Raw genomic sequence first — 18,275 nt, 5'->3', positions numbered from 1 at the left:
AGCAGCGAGCAGAGCCTGAGGCAGGGGGGCCAGGACTGGGCCCTTGCTTCCACCAGCTGTCCTGCTCTGGAGAAGGAAGTGGCTGCCCGCTCTCCCTCGCCACGAGTTCCCAGACACCTTCGGGGAGGGATGCGCAACAGTGCCACGGGCACACAGAGTTCCTGCCCCCCAGTTCGGGCTGGGCAGGGGGAGCCGGCCACGGCTGGGGGCCCCCTGCATCCACACTGCCTGAGCCTGTCCCCCTCCAGCCCTCCGCCCCTCGTGGAGTGCCACACACCACTCTGTGGCTCTGTGGCAGGGAAGCTGGGCACCGGCACAGGCACAGGGGAGGCTGGGGGACCCTGGGTGGGAGGGTGGGGCCGTGGGCAGCGGGCCTAGCCCGAGGGTCCCGGCTCCTTTATTCCTTGAAGGGAGAGGCCTCCGTGCCGTGCATGTCAACGCGGCCCCTCAGAGACCGGGCCAGCTCACCATTTTAAAGACAGGCAACGTGGGAGCGGGCAGGCTTAGCCGAGGGAGGCGGGAGCTCCCAGCCCCCATGTTCCCTCCCAGGGTGTCTGTAGGGCAAGGCCGGGGCCCCCTCAGGAACGTGGGGACACGCCAGTCAAGACCGCACAGAGCCTGCTGTGGGCAGGGTGGGGACGGCTGGTGGCCTGTCCCCCTGTGGCTCCGGCCTTGTCAGAAAATGAGGTCACCCGGGAAAGATGCCTCAACCCCAGTCAGGCCCTCCAGCGCTGCTGTCCGCGTCTGGGAACTTTCCGTTCGCGCAGGGATGGACGGCAGGGCCTGCCCGCGTGGCGTACGGGGTCAGGGGCGCTAAGAGCAGTGAGGCCTCGGGCAGCCGGCCCCTCGTCCCGCTGCATCCGAGGGGTCCGGGACAAGGCCTCGTTCCTTCACCGGGCGGTCTCTGCGGAGTAGGAGCCCAGGGGAGGGCGTCTGGGGGGCAAGGGAAGGAGCCGGGAGCCTCCCCACCCAGGAGAGAAGGCCCCAGGGCTCCAGGGCTGCGGTAGGGCCAACAGCTGCCGTTGGCTGTGGCTTGTGGGACATGAACACCGGGGAGCGCTTGCTGGGGAGCCGGTGCCCACTGGGAAGGAGGCAGGGAAGATGCCATGGCAGAGAGCGCAGGGGCAGTGCACCCCCGGGGAAAAAACCTTGACAGGGATGCTGCCCCCGAGACGGCCCCCGAGGCGGCCCTTTGTGAGGAGTGAGCTCCCCATCATGGGAGGGACGTAAGGGGCAGGGGAGCTGGAAGGCTGGGGGTGGCCACAGGGAACCCCTGAGTGTGGGCGGCAGCTGGATCACCTGAGGCCCTTTCTGCGGTGGGAATGGGCCAGCACTCTGGGGGTGCATGGGGATCAGCCTGACCTCCGACCTCGGGACAGCTGGAGCCCCAGCTCCAGAAGCTGCTGCTGCCCACTGTGGAGATGGCAGCTAGGCCTCGGGGCTATTTCGTGCAGCGCGGCCGGGGATCCAGCCTGTCGGGAAAGCCCCCACATGACTCTGCGTCCCCACCCTGGGGCGTGCCAGCCCCTTTTCCTGTCCACCCCCGCCGGGCAGGGCTGCCAGATCCTCACGGATGGGTTGTGCGGGAGGGTCATGTGGGGGGCGGGAGCTGGAGCATCGTGCCCCGGGTGGGGTCTTGTGGCAGGAGAACCCTACCTAACAGCCGGGGCTCTGGTGGGGGGCGGGGGGCGGGAGGCCAGGCCCGGGAGAGCGTCGGGGTCGGGGGTGCTGCCGAGCCTGTGCCGGCGGCCCCGTCTCCTGGCCTGGGGAGCGGTGTCCATAGGGCCCGTGCTGCGGGCAGGAGCCCTGGTGTGGAGCCCGGAGCCTGGAGGGCAGTACCCCACCCCCACACCCCACTGCTCTCTGCCTGGCAGGTGAACATGGTCATCGGGATCCTGGTGTTCAACAAGCTCGTGTCCAAGGACGGCATCACGGACAAGAAGCTGAAGGAGCGGGCAGGGTAGGGCAGGGCCCACTGGGGCGCCTCACCTGCCTCGAGTCCAGAAGACCCAGGGCCCACTCTCCCCACCAGCCCCCAGAGCAGGCAGGGAAACGGGCACAGAGGTCTGCGTAGGCTCACAGCCAGCCCCGACCTTGCCCTGTGCCTCAGTTTCTCTGTCTGGCCTGTGGTCCATCCTCAGAAACTGGGAAGCCAGTTGTTTTCAGGGACCCTGCCCCTGCAGGGTCCACTAGGGTGGGGGGAGGGAGCCCCCGGCCTCCCCCTTCCCCACTGCGGGGTCGGGTAACCCCCAGCAAGGGTGTGACCTGCCTGTCTTTGTGGTCCCTTCAGCGACAGGAGGAGAGTGCAGGGGACAAATAGGGTGTGCCTCCTGCATGGAGAGGCTGGGCCCAGAGAGGGCAGTGCGTGGCCAGAGGGCACGTGGTCCCAAGCGGCTGGACAATGTCCAGCAGTGAAGGCCAAGTGTGTTTGGGACAGCACCTCTTCTCCAGCCCCCCCGGGGCATGGCAGCGCCGAGGTCATGGAGGGGGGCCGAGGACGGGCTGAGACAGACCCTTTCCATCCTGCCCCTGCCCTCTGAGCCCTCCTCGCCTTGCCCCTGCCTACTGCTCTGTTCGTCCCTCTGCCCTGCTGGTGTCTGCGTGGGGGTTCCGCCCCTGTTCCCTCTGTGCCCGTCCTCCATGTCTGTCTCTGTCTCCCTCCTCCTCGTCCTGCGCTCCCGGAGTACCCTGGCTTCAGGACACTGTCCTCTGGGCTCCCTGATGGCTTCTCGTCGTGGTCGGGAGTCTGCTGTGTGGTTTGGGAGGACGTGTGGGATCCGGAGGCTGGCCTCGCTGTCCACAGGTGTTTCTGGGGGCCCCGGGGCACACAGGCCGGAGTGCTGGGGCAGCTCACATGTGACGCCCACTCCCCAAAGGCACTGTTTGCTTTGTTTCCTACAAGAACCCCTGAGCCGACTCTCCTGTTCCATCCCCGTCTGTGCGGCCGAGGGCCCCGGGGTCAGGTGGGGTGAGCGGCGGGTGCGGGAGGCCAGTGTGTCTGTGTGGCTGGCCGGCTCCCCAGCCCTGGCCCGGGTGAGCAGGGGGTGCCCTGGCCCCTGGGTGCCCCCGTGGCACCCTGGCAAGTCCCCCACGGACCGGTCGCTCCCTGCGTGCTGCTGCGGGCTTGCTCGCGCACGCACACATGCACACACGCACACGCGCAGAGCCTGTGGGAGGACACTGGCAGCTAGCTCCCTGAAGCCCGGCGCGCTGGCTGGCGCGGTACATGGTCAGGGCAGACTTGGGGGCTGTGGCCTCCCCCCAGGAGTTCTGCTCCTCTGTGCAAACATGGACAGATTGGCTCCTCTCTCCTCCACGCAGGCATGCATGGGGGCCGAACCCCAACAGCCCCCACCTCCCCGAGGCTCCCCTGCTTCCCCCGGAGCCCCTCCGACCCCCCAGGACCGGCCCGGGGGATGCAGGCCGACCGCTGTGGTCAGTGAGCGCTCCGCCCCGTCTCCGTGAGAACTGAGAACGCGGTCAGCTCTTGTCTTGGGCTTTGCACTGCACTCCCGGTCAGCTGCCCCAGCCCCTCCGGCGCGCCCTCCGACGGGCCGAGTGTGGAGCCCTCCCTGCGGCCCACGCCACCTCCCACATCAGACCCTCTCCTTCCCTGCGTGCGCCCGTCTCCACGCTGCTCTGAGTCACACAGTTTGTTTTAAGCTTTTTCTGTCCTCTCTGTCACTTCTGCCGTCCACTCTGGGGGTCGTCCCCCAGCTGGCCCTTTCCCAGGCTCCTCTCCCCCATCCCCCGGGGCCTTGGGACAAGGAGGGCTGGACAGCAGGCGCCGCCCGGACGGGATGGGTGCGGGTCAGCTCGAGAACGCGCTCAGCTGGCAGCTCATTGACGTGTGGCCGTGCTGGGGGCTGGGGTGCGCGGTGTGTGCGTGTGAGCACGAGGGTGTGCGCGTGTGTGCGCCTCTGAGTGTGTGCGCCTCTGGTGTGTGCGCCTGCGTGTGTGCGCCTCTGAGTGTGTGCGCGTGTGTGTGCCTGAGTGTGTGCGCCTGTGAGTGTGTGCGCCTGTGAGTGTGTGCGCGTGTGTGCGCCTGAGTGTGTGCGCATGTGTGCGCCTCTGAGTGTGTGCGCCTGAGTGTGTGCGCGTGTATGCGCCTGAGTGTGTGCGCATGTGTGCGTGTGTGCGCCTGAGTGTGTCCGCGTGTGTGTGCCTCTGGTGTGTGCGCGTGTGTGCGCCTGAGTGTGTGCGCGTGTGTGTGCCTCTGGTGTGTGCGCGTGTGTGCGCCTCTGAGTGTGTGCGCGTGCCAGCGTGTGGGCGGGCACGAGCACAGGTACCGTGAGCGTGCGTGAGTGTTGCATGAGCGTGTGCGTGTGTGAGTGGGTGTCGGTGTGCATGTGTGTGCGTGTGTGAGCACATGTATGTGCGTGAGCGTGTGGGCGTGTGGATACTGCTGCCCCATGGCGGCTGCAGGTTCGGGGCAGGTCAGGTCCCGTGAGGCAGAAAGCTGTGGGGGGGTGGCCGGCGGGGACAAGGCCGGGGATACATACTGTTTGCTCTGCCCCATGACAGGCCTGTGGTGAGAGCCCCGGGGACATTCCCTGAGAGGCTCTGCCCCACCTGCCCCCCCACCGCTCCCACCTCCCTCTCCCCCACCATAGGGGCGTTGGACTTTCCAAAGGGCCAGGTGGAGCCACTGCCCTGGGCCTCCCTGCCAGCTCCCCTGCCCTCCCATCCCCCCGGGCCCGCACCCGCTCTTCCGCACAGCCCTCTGCCCCGGCAGAACCCACAGAGGCTGGGCTGCAGGAACCGAAGTGCTTCCTGGGTCCCCTGGCCCCAGCCATCTGCTACCGGCCTCAGGCCGTGGGGGTCCCGCCCCAGGCCCCAGGCCCCAGGCCACAAGGAGCGTGACTCCCAGCAGGATGAGACCCTCCTGCTCTGAGTACGGCCAGAGAAGGTCTGCTTCTGAAGGGGGGACAGAGACGAGGGAGCCCCACCCGCCATGGGGAGCCACAGAGACTCGGGGCTGGGGAGGGCCGTGCGCGGAGCTGGGGAGGGCCGGCTTCCTGGGCCTCCACCCTAGGAGGCGAGGCGAGGCCGGTCTGTGAAGTCTGGTTCAGAAGCTCCTGTGAGGGCTTCTGACTTGAGCTCCCGGGGAACCTGGCCAGGGAGCTGTGCTGGAGCAGAAATGGGGCTGGGCCGGGACAGGGACCTGGGTCCTGGCACAGGGAGGGGGGAAGGGAATGGGAGGGGAGGGGGATGGAGGGGGAGGAGGCGGGCCTGTCTTCTGTGCCCGTGCCCAGGCCGGACAGACAGGGTGCAGAAGCCAGGGGCACAATTCTGGGGAGGGCCCCTGCCGCTGCCCCCTAACTAAGGTCCTGCCGGTTTAGGGGTCCTTCTCCAAGCTGGACCCACGGTCCTCCTAGCCTTTCTCCCATCGAGCCTGTGTCCCCCCTCCCCGGCCCCTGGCTCCTTCCTGTGGCCCCTGTGGCCCTGGCCCTGCCTGATGTTCCTATCCCCCTCCCCCCTGCCCACTCCCTGCTTCTCCTGCCCCACCTGCTCCTGCTTCTGTTCTATAAGGAGGAGAGTCGGTGGTCCTGACCTCAGCCCCCTCCCCGGTGATGACAGGGGCCCCGGCGGCTCCTTGGAGCCCCTGCGAGCCATCTCCTGCCCAGGGGCCAAACGCTGGAGGTCGTCATTGAGGTGAGGGTGGGGTCAGGCACATTCCCCAGACACTTGCCACACGCCAGCCGTCCCGCCGGAGCCATCTGCCCTCAGCACGCGCCTCGAGGACTCGGCACAGTGACAGCGCCGTCCGGCGGAGGCAGGCTCAGAGCCGCCACGGTGTAGCCCACGGTGGCGAAGGGAGGCACCCGGCGGCAGAGGGCAGTGCCTGCCTCGGGCACTCCTGGAGGCCGCTCTCCCCTGGGGACCAGCAGAGCAGGGCCTGCCAAGAGCTGAAGCGCCCGTGGGTCTCTGTTTGTGTCTCTGCCTCCCCCTCCCCTCTCCGTCTGGCCATGTCTGTCTGTCTGTCCCCTCTGTCCTCCTGGAGCAGCTCTCTGGTCCTCTGTGTTTCTCTCCCCATCTCTGTTCAGAGCTCAGAGGCCTGGCCGAACACCCCCTTCACAGCCGTCTTAGAGTTGGGCCCTGATCCCCTGGCGGCGGGCGTGGTGCAGAGAGCCCGGGGAGCTGGACGCAGGAGGGGCCGTGGCCCCCCAGCTCCCGCCTCCAGTGGGCATCCCTCCTGTGTCCTCCTGGACAGTTAGGAACCTGGGTGTCCCCGAGAGGTCCCTCCCCCCGCCCCCTGCTGCCCAGCCTCCGGGGACCACGCTCCGAGGCTCCAGCCGCTGGGCTGGTTGGGGCAGGACTCTGCTCCCCAGGAGGGACCACCAGGACCGCAGGGGAGAGGGGGAGAGGAGGAGAAGTCCAGCAGGGGTGGGGGGCGGAGAGGGCGGCCAGGGCCAGCCCTGACGCAGCCGCCCGCTGCGCTGTCCCCAGGGCCTCGCTGTGGAGCTCCTGCGTGGTGCTGCCGCTGCTGGCGCTGACCTGGATGTCGGCCGTGCTCGCCCTCACCGACCGCCGCTCCGCCCTCTTCCAGATCCTGTTTGCCGTCTTCGACTCGCTGGAGGGCTTCGTCATAGTGATGGTCCACTGCATCTTGCGCAGAGAGGTGGGCGCCCCCGGGGCGGCTGCGGGCCAGGCCTGATTGCGGCCCGAGGCTGCGCCAGCACGTGGTCCTAGTGGCTCCTCGTGTCCGTCCTTCTTCCTGAAGACGCCCCCTGCGCCCCTGGAGGGCTTGGGCGGTGAGGGGGGCTCTGTCCTCCTAAGTCTTTGGGACCCGGAGCCCCGGAGACATGTGCAGCTTTCAGCAGAGCTGAGCCCCCCGTCCTGAATGGGAGCAAGGGAGGGCCTCAGCCGCCTGTCCCCACGGCCGGCTGCCAGTGACAGCAGCTAAGGTCCGGGGCCTGCTTCCCCCTCAGGAGGGTTGAAATGTGGAGAAACGTGCTCTTGGCATGGACGGGAGGGGCCGCGGTGAGGCTGAAGGGGCCGGAGTGGGTGAGGGGCAGACCCGCGGAATTCCCTCCCTTTCCCTTCGGAACCTCCTGGAAAGACAGCAAAGTGAGTGGAGAGCACTTAGACTCGAAACGATGAGGAGAACAGGAGACGGGTTTTGCAGTGAACCCTGGGTTTTTGGGGAGAGAGAGACAAGGGGCCATGAGCCCAGTCCACCTGAGGAAGCCGGGTGCACAGCTGGCAGCGGGGGAGGCCGGGCAGCCGCTGCATCACAGCCCAAAGCCAGAGCACTTCCAGAAGGGGCTCCCGGGCCCCCGGGACGCCCAGGGAAGTGTGCTGTGGACGACGGGCTGTCCACTTCGGGGCAGCCCAGCCCCGTCCTGAGCTGGCAGCCCCGCCCCCACCCGGCATCCCCCCCCCCCCATGTAGCCCCACTGTCCCAGGTGGGGCCCTGGTCCGGGGGCACCCTGTCCCCCGAGGTCCCCAGCAGGGAGAGGTGACGGGAGGACCAGAAGCCCCCGTTTTTGGTGTTGGGACGGCCCCATTGACAAGCTCCTGAATGTAAATGCCGGGGTGGCCGTGAGCATCTCCTCGGAGACCCGGAGAGCCTGTGCCCAGAAAGTCAGATCCTTGCAGCCACGGGCCCCCGACATGGCCCGAGCCAGCACCCGCAGAGAGGGAGAGGCTGCCAGCCCCAGCCCCACGCGTGCCTGGCTCCGGCCATGTTGACTCATGGTTGTGCTTCTCACTGTGGCTTCGGGGGGGGGCAGAGGTCAGCGTCTCCCCAGGTGCGAAGGCCCCGCCTGAGGCCCTCAGCTGCCCTTGGCTGCCCAGCTTCTGGAGACGAGAACGGCAGGTTACCAAGAAGGAGCATCCGAGAATAGGAGGGAGCTTGTAGGAACGTAAAACCCGGGAACAGAAGCAGGACTGTCCGGCGTGGGGTCGGTGCGGGGGAGAGTCAGGTGCCCCAGAGACACCTGATTTGCCAGGAGGGCGGGCCTTCCCCATCAGCCTCTCTCATCTCCTGGGTCTCACACGTGGGGTCTGGGCTAGGGACCCTGTGGGCAGGGAAGAGTCGGGAGAGGGCCTCCATCCTCCGGCCTCTGTAGGCGGGACTTCAGGGGGCCGCGCTGAGGAAGACAGGCGGGGAGGGGGCAGGTACGGGCGATGCCAGGCAGCTTCAGCCAGCGCAGTGGGCGCGGAACATTTGGGAGGTGGATGAGTAAGGGGGTCATCTGAGTCTTCTGGGGGGAACGGAGGGGGTGAGGCTGGCCAGGTGGCCTTCCTGGAGGAGGAGGCCACGAGGCACTTGGGGAGACCATCTGGTTTTCGTGCCCGTGGAGAGAGTGCTTTCCCTTTGCTGTCTCCTGGACACTGGGCACACGGGAGGTGCTTGCGATGTTTGCTCGGTGGTCAGTGAGTGCACGCACGGGAGGAAGTCACACCTGACAGGAGGCCAGAGGCTTGGCGGGTGCCTGCGGCCCCGGAGCCAGCGAGACCCCAGCACCGCCTCTCATCACTGTGTGGCTGCAGGAAGTGGGGACAGGTCCCCAGGTCTGCGCTGGGTCTAGGCCTGGGAGCCCGGGAGCCCCAGCGTACCCTCCTCCCCGAGCTCCCCCGCTCACTCCGCATGCCTCCTCCAGGACCCCCTCCATGATTTCGCCGCCCCTGTGCCTCCCCTTGTTCCCTTTGCACATCATGGCCATGAAGGGGCAGCTTCTTGAGGGCGGGCACTGCTCGCCGCTCCGCCCGGCACCCGGAGCACTCGGTGGCAGAGAAGGGGTCGGCCTTCACTCCTTGCTCACGCCGACCAGCCCTGCCTGTCCTCTGTGGACAAGCTCTGTGCTGGCTGCTTGGGTGGCCCCTTTCTGAAGAGCCCGTGGCCGTAACATGTGAGACCTCCCTCGGTGGAGCGTGCCCCACAGACGTGCTGTGCCCCCCAAGGGCCCTTGTGGACGCTCGGGTGTCTCCAGGGAGGGAGGCGGGGCCCTGGGCTTGCCTGGACGGCGTGGACCCCAGTGCCCTCCGCAGCCTGACGGCAGACTGGGAGGGCCATGGCACGTTTACGGGGGGTCGAGGTGCCCGTGAAGGGCACAGAGAGCCTCTGCGAGAGGGAAGGGAGGCCGGGCCCCGCACACAGGCTCCCCTCGTGGAGACACAGCCCGTGCTGCTCGCCCCGGCCTTACCGCCGACTCACGAGGCCACAGTCGGGGACCGCCGTGGACCACTCTGCTCTCCCCCCAGGTCCAGGACGCCGTGAAGTGCCGCGTGGTGGACCGGCAGGAGGAGGGCAACGGGGACTCGGGGGGCTCCTTCCAGAACGGCCACGCCCAGCTCATGGTAGGGCTCCGAGCGTGCGTGCCCCAGCGCTGCCTCCCTGCGCTGCTCTGGGCTCCGGCGGCCCCTGGGAAGAGCTCCGAGCCCAGTGTGAGGCTGGGGACACTGAGGCTTGCCAAGGTGACATCCCCGGCCCGGGGTCTGGGGCGGGCAGGACCCAGACGGTAAGGGTGAGGGGTGCGGGCGTCGGCCCACCCTCACCCCCGCTACCGCAGCGTGCTTGCACGGATGCCAGCCTCCTGGGGCCGTCGCCTCAGCGCCTGCCCCCCCCACACCTCCCATGCCCCCTCATTGCCCTCCAGCCTGGCCGGGATGGGGCTGCGCTCCCTCCGTCTCCATCCGGGGGACCAGCCTGGGCTGTGCACTCACCCTGCCCCCACCATGGCCTTGTTCCCAGCCAGGTCCCTCCAGCGTCGCACCTGCGCCGTGCAGCCTGAGGCACGGCGCGGCCCTCCCACCCCGCTGCCTGCCTCGCAGGTGTCCACTAAGATACCACCTCCAGGAAGTCCTCCCTGACCCTCCCTCCCGCTCCTGCCAGCAGGCCTCCCATTCAGGTCCTGGTGGTGCCCGGGATGGATTCTCCACGCTGTCACTGGGGGCCTGGCAGGAGCTGCTCACTCAGGCCTTGGGGTGCCCAGCCTCCTCACGGGGGCCGTGAGCGTCCCAGGCAGGGCCTCAGCAGAGGCCAGCCGGTGGACCTGCGGAAGCTACTCGGATCCTCAGGGGTGAGGGCAGGGGTCCCAGACTCCTGGGCCCTGCTCCCGGCCTGACCTCTGACCTCAGACTTTGAAGTCTTCCCAGAAGCTCTGCTCTGTGTTTGCGCAGAGGGAACCTCCAGGTCTGAGACAAGGACCCAGCCCCGCAGCCCCACCCCCCCCCGCGCCCGAGAAGGCCACAGCCCGGCCCATGGTGCCCAGGCCGGGGTGCCCCGCCCACCAGGCGCTCTGAGGCCGGGGACTGGATGTGTCCACTGGCGGGGCTCCTAGGCTGGGACGGGGCACAGGCTCTAGCAGGGCCTCCGGCTCAAGGGACGGCCGGTGTCACCTGGGCACCGACGGCCGTGTCCGAAGCCCGTTCTGCCTCTCTGGCCGGCCAGCCGCCATTTCCTCGTCCCCAGGGCCTGTGCTGAGGACCACAGGTGACACAGGGCAGGCCCCACAGCTGCACACCAGCAGGCGGCGGGCTGGGCCGCAGGGGCCCCAGCGTGAGACACTTTGCGCCCCCCACCCCATCGGGGGATGTGAGGGACAGAGTGGGCTGGAGTCCCAGGGAGCCAGGGACTGGGGGAGACTGAGGCAGAGGCGGGAGAGTGTGGAGTGGGAGGGAGCCGCCGTGAGGCTGGCCCCCCACGGCCCAGCTAAGCCGCCGACGCCCGGGAGGGAGCTCCCGCGCATGCGTGTACACACACACACACACACACACACACTCTCTCACACTCACACACTCTCGCACGCCTCCGAGGTGTAGCTCAGCTCCACCGTTTCCCGCCAGCCCGCGGGTGGCGTGGTGCGGCAGCAGCCGGCTGCTGGCTCGCGGGCCCTCACCCCACCCCGCCTCTGTCTTCCAGACTGACTTCGAGAAGGACGTGGATCTGGCCTGTAGATCAGGTGAGCGCCGGCCAGGTGAGAGCGACAGGTGGCCCTCGCCTGGGTCCACTTGCTCCTTCTTTTCTCCGTGCGTCTGTCTGTCTGTCTGTTCGTGGGTCTGTCCTCATCGCACCAGGGCCTGCCCCAGCCCAGGCGGGGAGGCGGGATCAGCTCCGCGCAGCTGGCGGGGACGCTGCCCGGGGGGCTGGGTCTGCACAGCGCCCGCCTCAGCCCGGGCCGCGCCCGCCCCTTCCTGCCTCTCCCCGCCCCCCCCTGCCCTGTGGCCGCAGGCCCCATCTGTGGAAACTGGTCCTGGAGCTCTGGCTCAGCAGGGGTGAGGCCCGCGCTATGCTGGGCAGAGCTCTTAGCCCCGGGGGCAGGCCGTGGACTCCCTGCGCGGGGCCTGGCCCTGTGCTCTCCCTGCCGTGCCCCTTGCCTCGGCAGCCACACACACACTCCTGTTCTTTGCTTTCCACAATCTTGGGAGGGGCCTCGACGCTGGGCAAGCTGTGTGAGGGGAGCTGCTCGCCTCCGCCCTGTCACCCACCTCGCCGCCCACCCCCGCCTGCCCTCCCTCGGGCCCACACTCTACGCCGTCCTCGTGTCTCCATCCCCACTAGTCCCACAGAGGAGGCTTGGGCATGCTTTCAGAATGGGGGTGGGGGGACGGCAGCGGGAGCGGGGGGAGAGCACAGAGAAGGATCTACCACTGGACCCTGGGCTAGCACTGAGTTTTCTGGAAGCAAATGGAAAAAGGGACTCAATTGCCCAATGAGAGGGAGCCCCTCAAGGGTCCTTGTCCTGGGAGCCAGGAGGTTGGGGCAGGGACAGGCATCTGAGGCAGGGACAGGCAGTATCTTCCAGAACTGTGGACACCCAGCCGGCCACAACTGCCTTGCATTTGTCAGAGAGAGTCTAAAGACAGCCGTGGAGGCAGGGGCTGGGGCGGCCCTAGGCTGGGAGTGTCAGCTACTGCCAGGTGGACCCAGGAGGGCTTCCTGGAAGAGGTGGCCTTTGGTTGGGTTGAGCGAGGAACTGGACAGAATGGTCTTCCATCTCCTGTTTTGCTCTTATGTGGTCTAGGCAGCCGTCCTGTGAGGTGACCCCGAGACTCAAGGGCCTTCAGAGGCTGGGGTCCAGCCCTGTTCAGGTGGTCCTGACCTCTCCGAGCCTCTGATTTCTTCCTCATCAGTCAGCTGGCCCAGCGGGGCCTGTGGCCTCTCAAGCAGCTAGTGGCTGGGGGTGGGGGGCACACCAGGGAGGGCTGGGGATCTCGAGGAGTCTGGAGGTAGGGCTGAGAGCGCCGTCAGCCTGCACCTGGGTCTGAGCGGGGAGGAGGCGCGTCCCGGGTCCATGGGGCTTCGTGTGCGCTCAGGAGGACCGAGAGACCCTAGTAGGAGGGATGCTGCAGGGGCGCAGCCTTGGCGGGGAAAATGGCAGATCCCCCGCCGGGCCGCCCAGAGGATGTCAGCATCTGGAGGCTGGACACAAGCTGGGGCTGGGGGCTGGGGGCTGGCGGAGCAGAGGGAGAGGACCGGGGGTGGCAAGGGACCGGCCGCCGCTGGGAGGCTGCGTGCCCAGGGGGCGGCAGGCGACAGTGCCGCTGGTGTGCGGGGGCTGGGCAGGGGTGTGGCCAGCAAAGAGAGGGCCCTGCGGTCACAGCAGGCTTTCAGGGACGGGCCCTGAGGGGGGCACGGGTGCAGAGCTGGGCCCAGCAGCTCTGTGCTCTCTGCCGGCCCAGGAGGCTAAATTGATTGGTAGGGGCGAGGTGGGTGGTGGGCCCACGGGAGCCCGGCTCGGAGGCCATGCGGCCCCCTCCCCTGCAGTGGAGCAGAATGGGGCAGCTAGGCGTCTGTGGCACGGCACCCCAGGGGCACCTCCCCCTCCATGAGGAGCTGTGTCCCTGCACTTCCAAGACACATGGGCTGGCCTCGGGGCCCTCAGGGGCTCCCGGCTGCCAGGAGAGCAGTGTGTGGGTGGCCATCACTTGTTCTCCTGTCTGTGGGGGCAGGCAGAAGCACCCCATCTTCCAGCCTCAGTAGAAACGGCAGAGGAAGCCGGGCTGCCATGGCAGCGGACAGCACGTGGCAGGTCCCCACTGACCAGGGCCAGAGTGGCCTGCGGGGCGCGGGCGCCGGGAACTGCAGCTCCAGAGCCGTCAGAGAGCATGTGCCCGATTGGGGCCTGGCCGGGGCACCCTTGAGGCCACCCTGACCCCCACCCCCACCTCTCCCCACAGTGCTGAACAAGGACATTGCGGCCTGCCGGACGGCCACGATCACCGGCACGCTCAAGCGGCCGTCGCTGCCCGAGGAGGAGAAGCTGAAGGTAGCCCATGCCAAGGTGCCCCCCACCAACTTCAACAGCCTGCCCGCCAACGTGTCCAAGCTGCACCTGCACGGCTCGCCCCGCTGCCCGGGCGGCCCCCTGCCCGACTTCCCCAACCACTCCCTGACCCTCAAGAAGGACAGGGCGCCCAAGTCCTCCTTTGCCGGCGATGGGGACATCTTCAAGAAGCTGGACTCGGAGCTGAGCCGGGCCCAGGAGAAGGCCCTGGACACCAGCTACGTCATCCTGCCTACGGCCACGGCCACGCTGCGGCCCAAGCCCCCGGAGGAAGCCAAGCACAGCATCCACCTGGACCAGATGCCCCAGACCCGCCTCATCCACCTCAACATGACCCCCGACGCTGGCCTCCCGGCCCGCAGCCCACCCACCCGCCAGCCTCCGGGCGCCGGGCCCCCAGAGGCCCCCCCTGCCCAGCCCCCGCCGCCGCCGCCCCCCCCGCCCCCACCCCCCACCCTGGAGCCCACGCCCCCCAGCCTGGGGGAGCCTGGGGAGCCCGCGGCCCACCCGGGGCCTAGCTCGGGGGCCGGGACCAGGAACGAGAACGTCTCCACCTTGTCCGTGAGCTCCCTCGAGGTGAGGGCGGCCCGGGGACCCGGGGGGAGGGGCGGGGGGGGCAGGGTCTGCTGTGGGCACCGCTGGTTTGGGTGCATGGCCCAGCCGGTGGGGCCCACGGCCAGTGCTAGGAATTCGGGGCCTGGGAATGCTGGGGACCAGCGTCCGGCTCCCTGCTGCTGGCAGGTGTCCCTTGACAAGAAGGGGGACAAGCTGGCTGCTGACGGGGCGTCCCCTAGGACTCCCTCCGCCCGCCCACCGTCCTCTTTCTGTCCTCTAGCCACGCTGCCCTCACCCTGCTGGGCCTCGTGGCAGGGGGCGGCCGGCCTCTGCCGGAACAGGGGCCTCCCTCACTGCAGAGGCCACCGAGCTGGGCGGGAGTCAGCTCAAGTCTAGCCCATCCCGCGCCTGCGGTCAGAGCAGCGAGTCCCTCCACAGAACAACCTGAAGCCTAGACTTGACCCCAAGTCCGCCCCAGCCTGTGCAACATGGGGTCAGAGCCTGGAGCGGGGAGCACCGCCCAGCGCCCTCGGGGAGCCCCACCCTCCCTAGGCCATGCTCCCACCTCCTGGTTCACGGCCTTGGGGGCCTCTCAGTTGGGCCGCTGGCCTGCGTCCCATGCTCCTTGTCCCTGGGCGCACGTCGTGGGCTGGCTGAGCCAGAGACCCTCGCCCAGCACCGGCCCTAGCCTGGAGGCCAGAGGTGGCCTGGAGGACAGTGCAGCCCCTCTGAGCTGGGACAGAAAGCAGTGACGAGGTTCTGTAGACTGACCCTCACTCGGGCCCTGGAATACCAGAGCCCTAGGTTGTCATAGAGCCGAGAGCCTCCTCGTGACGGTCACTGCCCTCTGGGGCCCCGCCTCCTGTCCAGCATCTTCTTGGCTGCCCCTGCTGTCTAAGGCAGCAGGGGGCCCGCAAAGGGCCTGAGAACGGCAGCTTCAGGGCTGACAGAGGCGTGACCCCAGGGCTCGGGCAAGACCCCAAGAGGAGGCCTGGGGCGAGGGGGTCCCTGGTCTCCCCCATCTTCAGGCAAGGAGAGGCCAGACCTGTGGCCTGGGCGGTTTTAGGGAACTGCTTGCAAACGTGCACGAACCCCTTCTCCCCACAGCGGCGGAAATCACGGTATGCGGAACTGGATTTCGAGGTGGGTCCTGGCATCCCCTCCCCCACACGGCCAGGCCAGGCGCTCTGCACCCTTCCAGCAGGCAGGAAGGGGCGGGGCAGCACCCCTCTTCCGGGCTCAGGCTTCGCCCCCTCCCACCCTGCAGAAAATCATGCACACGCGGAAACGGCACCAGGACCTGTTCCAGGATCTGAACCGGAAGCTGCAGCATGCCGAGAAGGACAAGGAGGCCCTGGGCCCAGACAACAAGGTCTGGGGGGGCAGGGTGCTGGGGCGCTGGGGGGGCAGCACAGGATGGGGCGTGCTGTGGGAGAGCCTTTCCGTAAGGCTGTCTCCTGCCTTTCTTCTTCCCATCCTTCTCATTCATTCATTCTTTCCTGCGACCTTTCCCAGATGCTGGCCTGACCCAGCCCATGCTAGACTCTGGAGGGCAGGACAAGCCCATGGGCCTTCCTGGGCAGGGGGGAGGGTACACTGGCTTCTGGGGATGCCTGTCTGGAGGGGTAGGTGGTGTACTAGCTCCTGGGGGCCTGTCTGGAGGGAGAGGGGTAGGCAATGCACTGGCTCCTGGGCCCCCACCCACCCCGTCTGGAGGGGAGGCAGCGCACTGGCTTCTGGGGGGCCGTCTGGAGGGGGAGGGGAAGGCAGTCCACTGGGGAATAGTCTGGCACCTCCTGAAGAAAGCCATGGCCAAGGGAGCGGTTTCAGGCAGGTGCCTTTCACAGCAGGCTGTCGCCCCCTACCCCGGACCCCATAGCGGGAGGCTCTCTGCTCCTGGCCGGCCGCTCTCGACGTCTCCTTCCCCGGTTCCAACTCCGCCTTCTCTCCCCCTTGCTCCCTCCGGTCTCCTCTTGCTCCGCGGCCCCTCCCTCCACCACCGCCCATGGCCAGCAGCCGGAGAAGCAGCAGACGCCCAACAAGCGGCCCTGGGAGAGCCTTCGGAAAGCCCACGGGACACCCGCGTGGGTGAAGAAGGAGCTGGAGCCACTGCCACCGTCCCCGCTGGAGCTGCGGAGCGTGGAGTGGGAGAAGTCGGGCGCCACGATCCCGCTGGTGGGCCAGGACATCATCGACCTCCAGACTGAGGTCTGAGCAGGTGGGCGGCGGCCTCGCACCGGGCCACGAGGAGGGATGCTGCTCTGCCCGCTCCTGCCACGGGATGGGCTCAGACGTGCTCTCGGGCTGCGGGCCAGACCCGCGTCCTGGCCTCAGGGCACTCGGACGGCGGCCAGGTGGAGGCCCGCAGTGCTGGGACCAGAGCCAGACGGGACAGGAGGCGCCGGCGGCCCGGGGGGCGGGCACAGGGCTCCGGAGGCCGGAAGGTGCCTCAGACTCTGCCCTTCTCCAGCCCAGCCCCGGCAGGCGGGCGGGCGGGCCGCAGCGGACGGTGGCCGGCCCGAGCATGGCCAGCATCCCCAGGAGGCCCGCCTTGCTGCCGCAGCAGAGGACCAGCCCGCTTGGCCCAGCTGGCCTGGCACCATTTTTTAGACACCCCTACCCCTCGGGAAGCAGCCAGCCCCCCCCCACCTTTCCAGGGCCCGGGGCCCCTCCCCAGACCCAGGTGGAGAGCACAGTCCTCTCTCTTACCTGCGCCGACCCCAGGGGCAGGACTAGAAGCCCACTCCGGGAAGAGCAGGGGTGGGGAATCTATTTTTTCTCTCCTTTTCTTTTCTTCAATAAAAAGAATTAAAAACCCACGTCCCGTCTGTGTGGCCTCTCTCTGCAGCCCACGCCACAGCCCCATGGACTTTCCACCCCTGCCCCCTGCCTGGCTGTCAGGAGCCCGTGCTGTGTGGACCTTGACATCCAGGCCTGAGATCATGCAGCCCCCAAGGGCTCTGTGGGAAGGTTGATGGGGACCCCCCAATGCTGGGTCCCCTTGTTCTCCACCGCAGAACTTTAGACCCACAGGAGCCGTTGGCGTGGAACTTCCCTGTGCTGATGCCGTCGCCAGGGGAACAGTCTGGGACTGGAGCAGAGCACGTGGACGGAGGGAGGGAGCCTTGGGCGTCGGGGCCCCCCCTCACTTCCAGCCGGCCTTGATCTGCCCCAGATCTCCTCCAGGCCCTCCACCCACTGCCTCACCCCTGGCCCATGCACCTGCCTCTTGGTCCTGGGGCAGGCGTGAGGGACAAACGTGGACATGCCCAGAGCCGCGCCCCCTGCCCATCCAGCCCAGCCTTCTGCCACCTCCCAGCTTGGCCAGTGGCCCACAGCTTGGCCAGTTTCTGAGCCTGGACTTGGAGATGCTCCTGTTCCGAGAGCAGAAATGCCTGCCTCGCGCACGTGCTTCCAGCAGGGGGCGGCCTGAGCCCGCGCCGGGAGCCCGGCTGGGCGCTGCGAGGCGCAGAGGGCCGGTGAGCCAGGCTCCTCCCCTCGGCTGCGCTTCCCACTGCAGGCCGCAGGGGGCCGTTTGCACCCCGAGATGACAGCCCGACCATGTCACCCAAGGTGAACACAATGCCGGGCTCACAGAAGGATGGTGGAGCCGCCCAGCGCGGGTGCCCACGGCGCTCCGGACCGCCTTGGGTGGTGACCACAGCGGCCGAGGATGGAGAGGGACCGCTGGTGACCAGGCGTGGCTGCTGGGGACCGAGGGACCGCAAGTACCAGGAGAGTGGACAGCCAGGAGGGCATGGCAGGGCACACAGCCGCGGTCTGGGGCACTTTGAAGGGCCCCCTTTGGAGAGACTGGGCAGCGAAACCCGCCCCCACGGAGGCTTGTTAAAGTCCATCCAACCACAGATGCGCCCACACTCCTTCACATGCGGCATCTCCCCCCACACCCCCTGCAGCCCGTCCTCCCCACCCCCTGCAGCCTGCGCGCCCCCACCCGGAGAGGCCTCGGACTCCAACCCCACCGGCCTTGGGGGTGCAGAGGAGGGCGGGGGCCTGTGCCGGCTCCCTCGTCCCCCGCTGATGCCGAAGGAAGCCAGAAGGGCTGGGGACTGGGGTCCAGGTGCAGACTGTCCTGGTGAGGGGAACACGGAGCGCAGGGCTCCCCGCCGCTCTTGGGAAGTGACCTGATCTCCCCTCCCCTGATCACAAGCACCACAGAAAACCTAGAAGAAACCAACAAATCAGGTGCACCCGGCCTCGGCTCCCCACCTGTAGTGGGAGTGGCTCCCGCTCCCTGCTCCCCGTAGGGCTGAGTCCTTCCAGGAGAAGCCACACCCTCTGTCCTGCCCAGGCCCCACATTCCCAGCTGTTCAGTGCTCCAGGGCCACCAGGCACGGGGACAGCCCCCAGAAATCCCAGCCCCCTCGGCCGCCCAGGGTGCAGGAAGCCGGCCTGGAACGCCCAAGCCCGATTCTCCCTACACCGGTCTGTCTCCACTGCCTTCTGCGGTGAGCCCCGTGTGGG

At 68.2% G+C, this 18,275-nt stretch overlaps 1 protein-coding gene across 1 annotated transcript in view; it reads left to right on the top strand.

Moving 5' to 3' along the window:
• ADGRB1 (adhesion G protein-coupled receptor B1) overlaps nucleotides 1–16,170 on the top strand; it is a 62,079-nt gene extending 45,909 nt beyond the window's left edge. Inside the window, exons 23-30 of the mRNA XM_044244858.1 lie at nucleotides 1,875–1,960; nucleotides 6,451–6,622; nucleotides 9,211–9,306; nucleotides 10,871–10,910; nucleotides 13,129–13,811; nucleotides 14,898–14,933; nucleotides 15,058–15,162; nucleotides 15,807–16,170. Coding sequence (XP_044100793.1) covers nucleotides 1,875–1,960; nucleotides 6,451–6,622; nucleotides 9,211–9,306; nucleotides 10,871–10,910; nucleotides 13,129–13,811; nucleotides 14,898–14,933; nucleotides 15,058–15,162; nucleotides 15,807–16,004 — 1,416 coding nt within the window. The 3' untranslated portion in view covers nucleotides 16,005–16,170. The remainder of the gene's footprint in view (nucleotides 1–1,874; nucleotides 1,961–6,450; nucleotides 6,623–9,210; nucleotides 9,307–10,870; nucleotides 10,911–13,128; nucleotides 13,812–14,897; nucleotides 14,934–15,057; nucleotides 15,163–15,806) is intronic.
• Nucleotides 16,171–18,275: the final 2,105 nt, after the last annotated feature.

This window comes from Neovison vison, chromosome 4 (assembly GCF_020171115.1).
Source record: "Neovison vison isolate M4711 chromosome 4, ASM_NN_V1, whole genome shotgun sequence".
In the NCBI taxonomy this organism is placed as follows: Eukaryota; Metazoa; Chordata; class Mammalia; order Carnivora; family Mustelidae; genus Neogale; species Neogale vison.
This window is presented reverse-complemented; position numbering and strand designations above follow the sequence as displayed.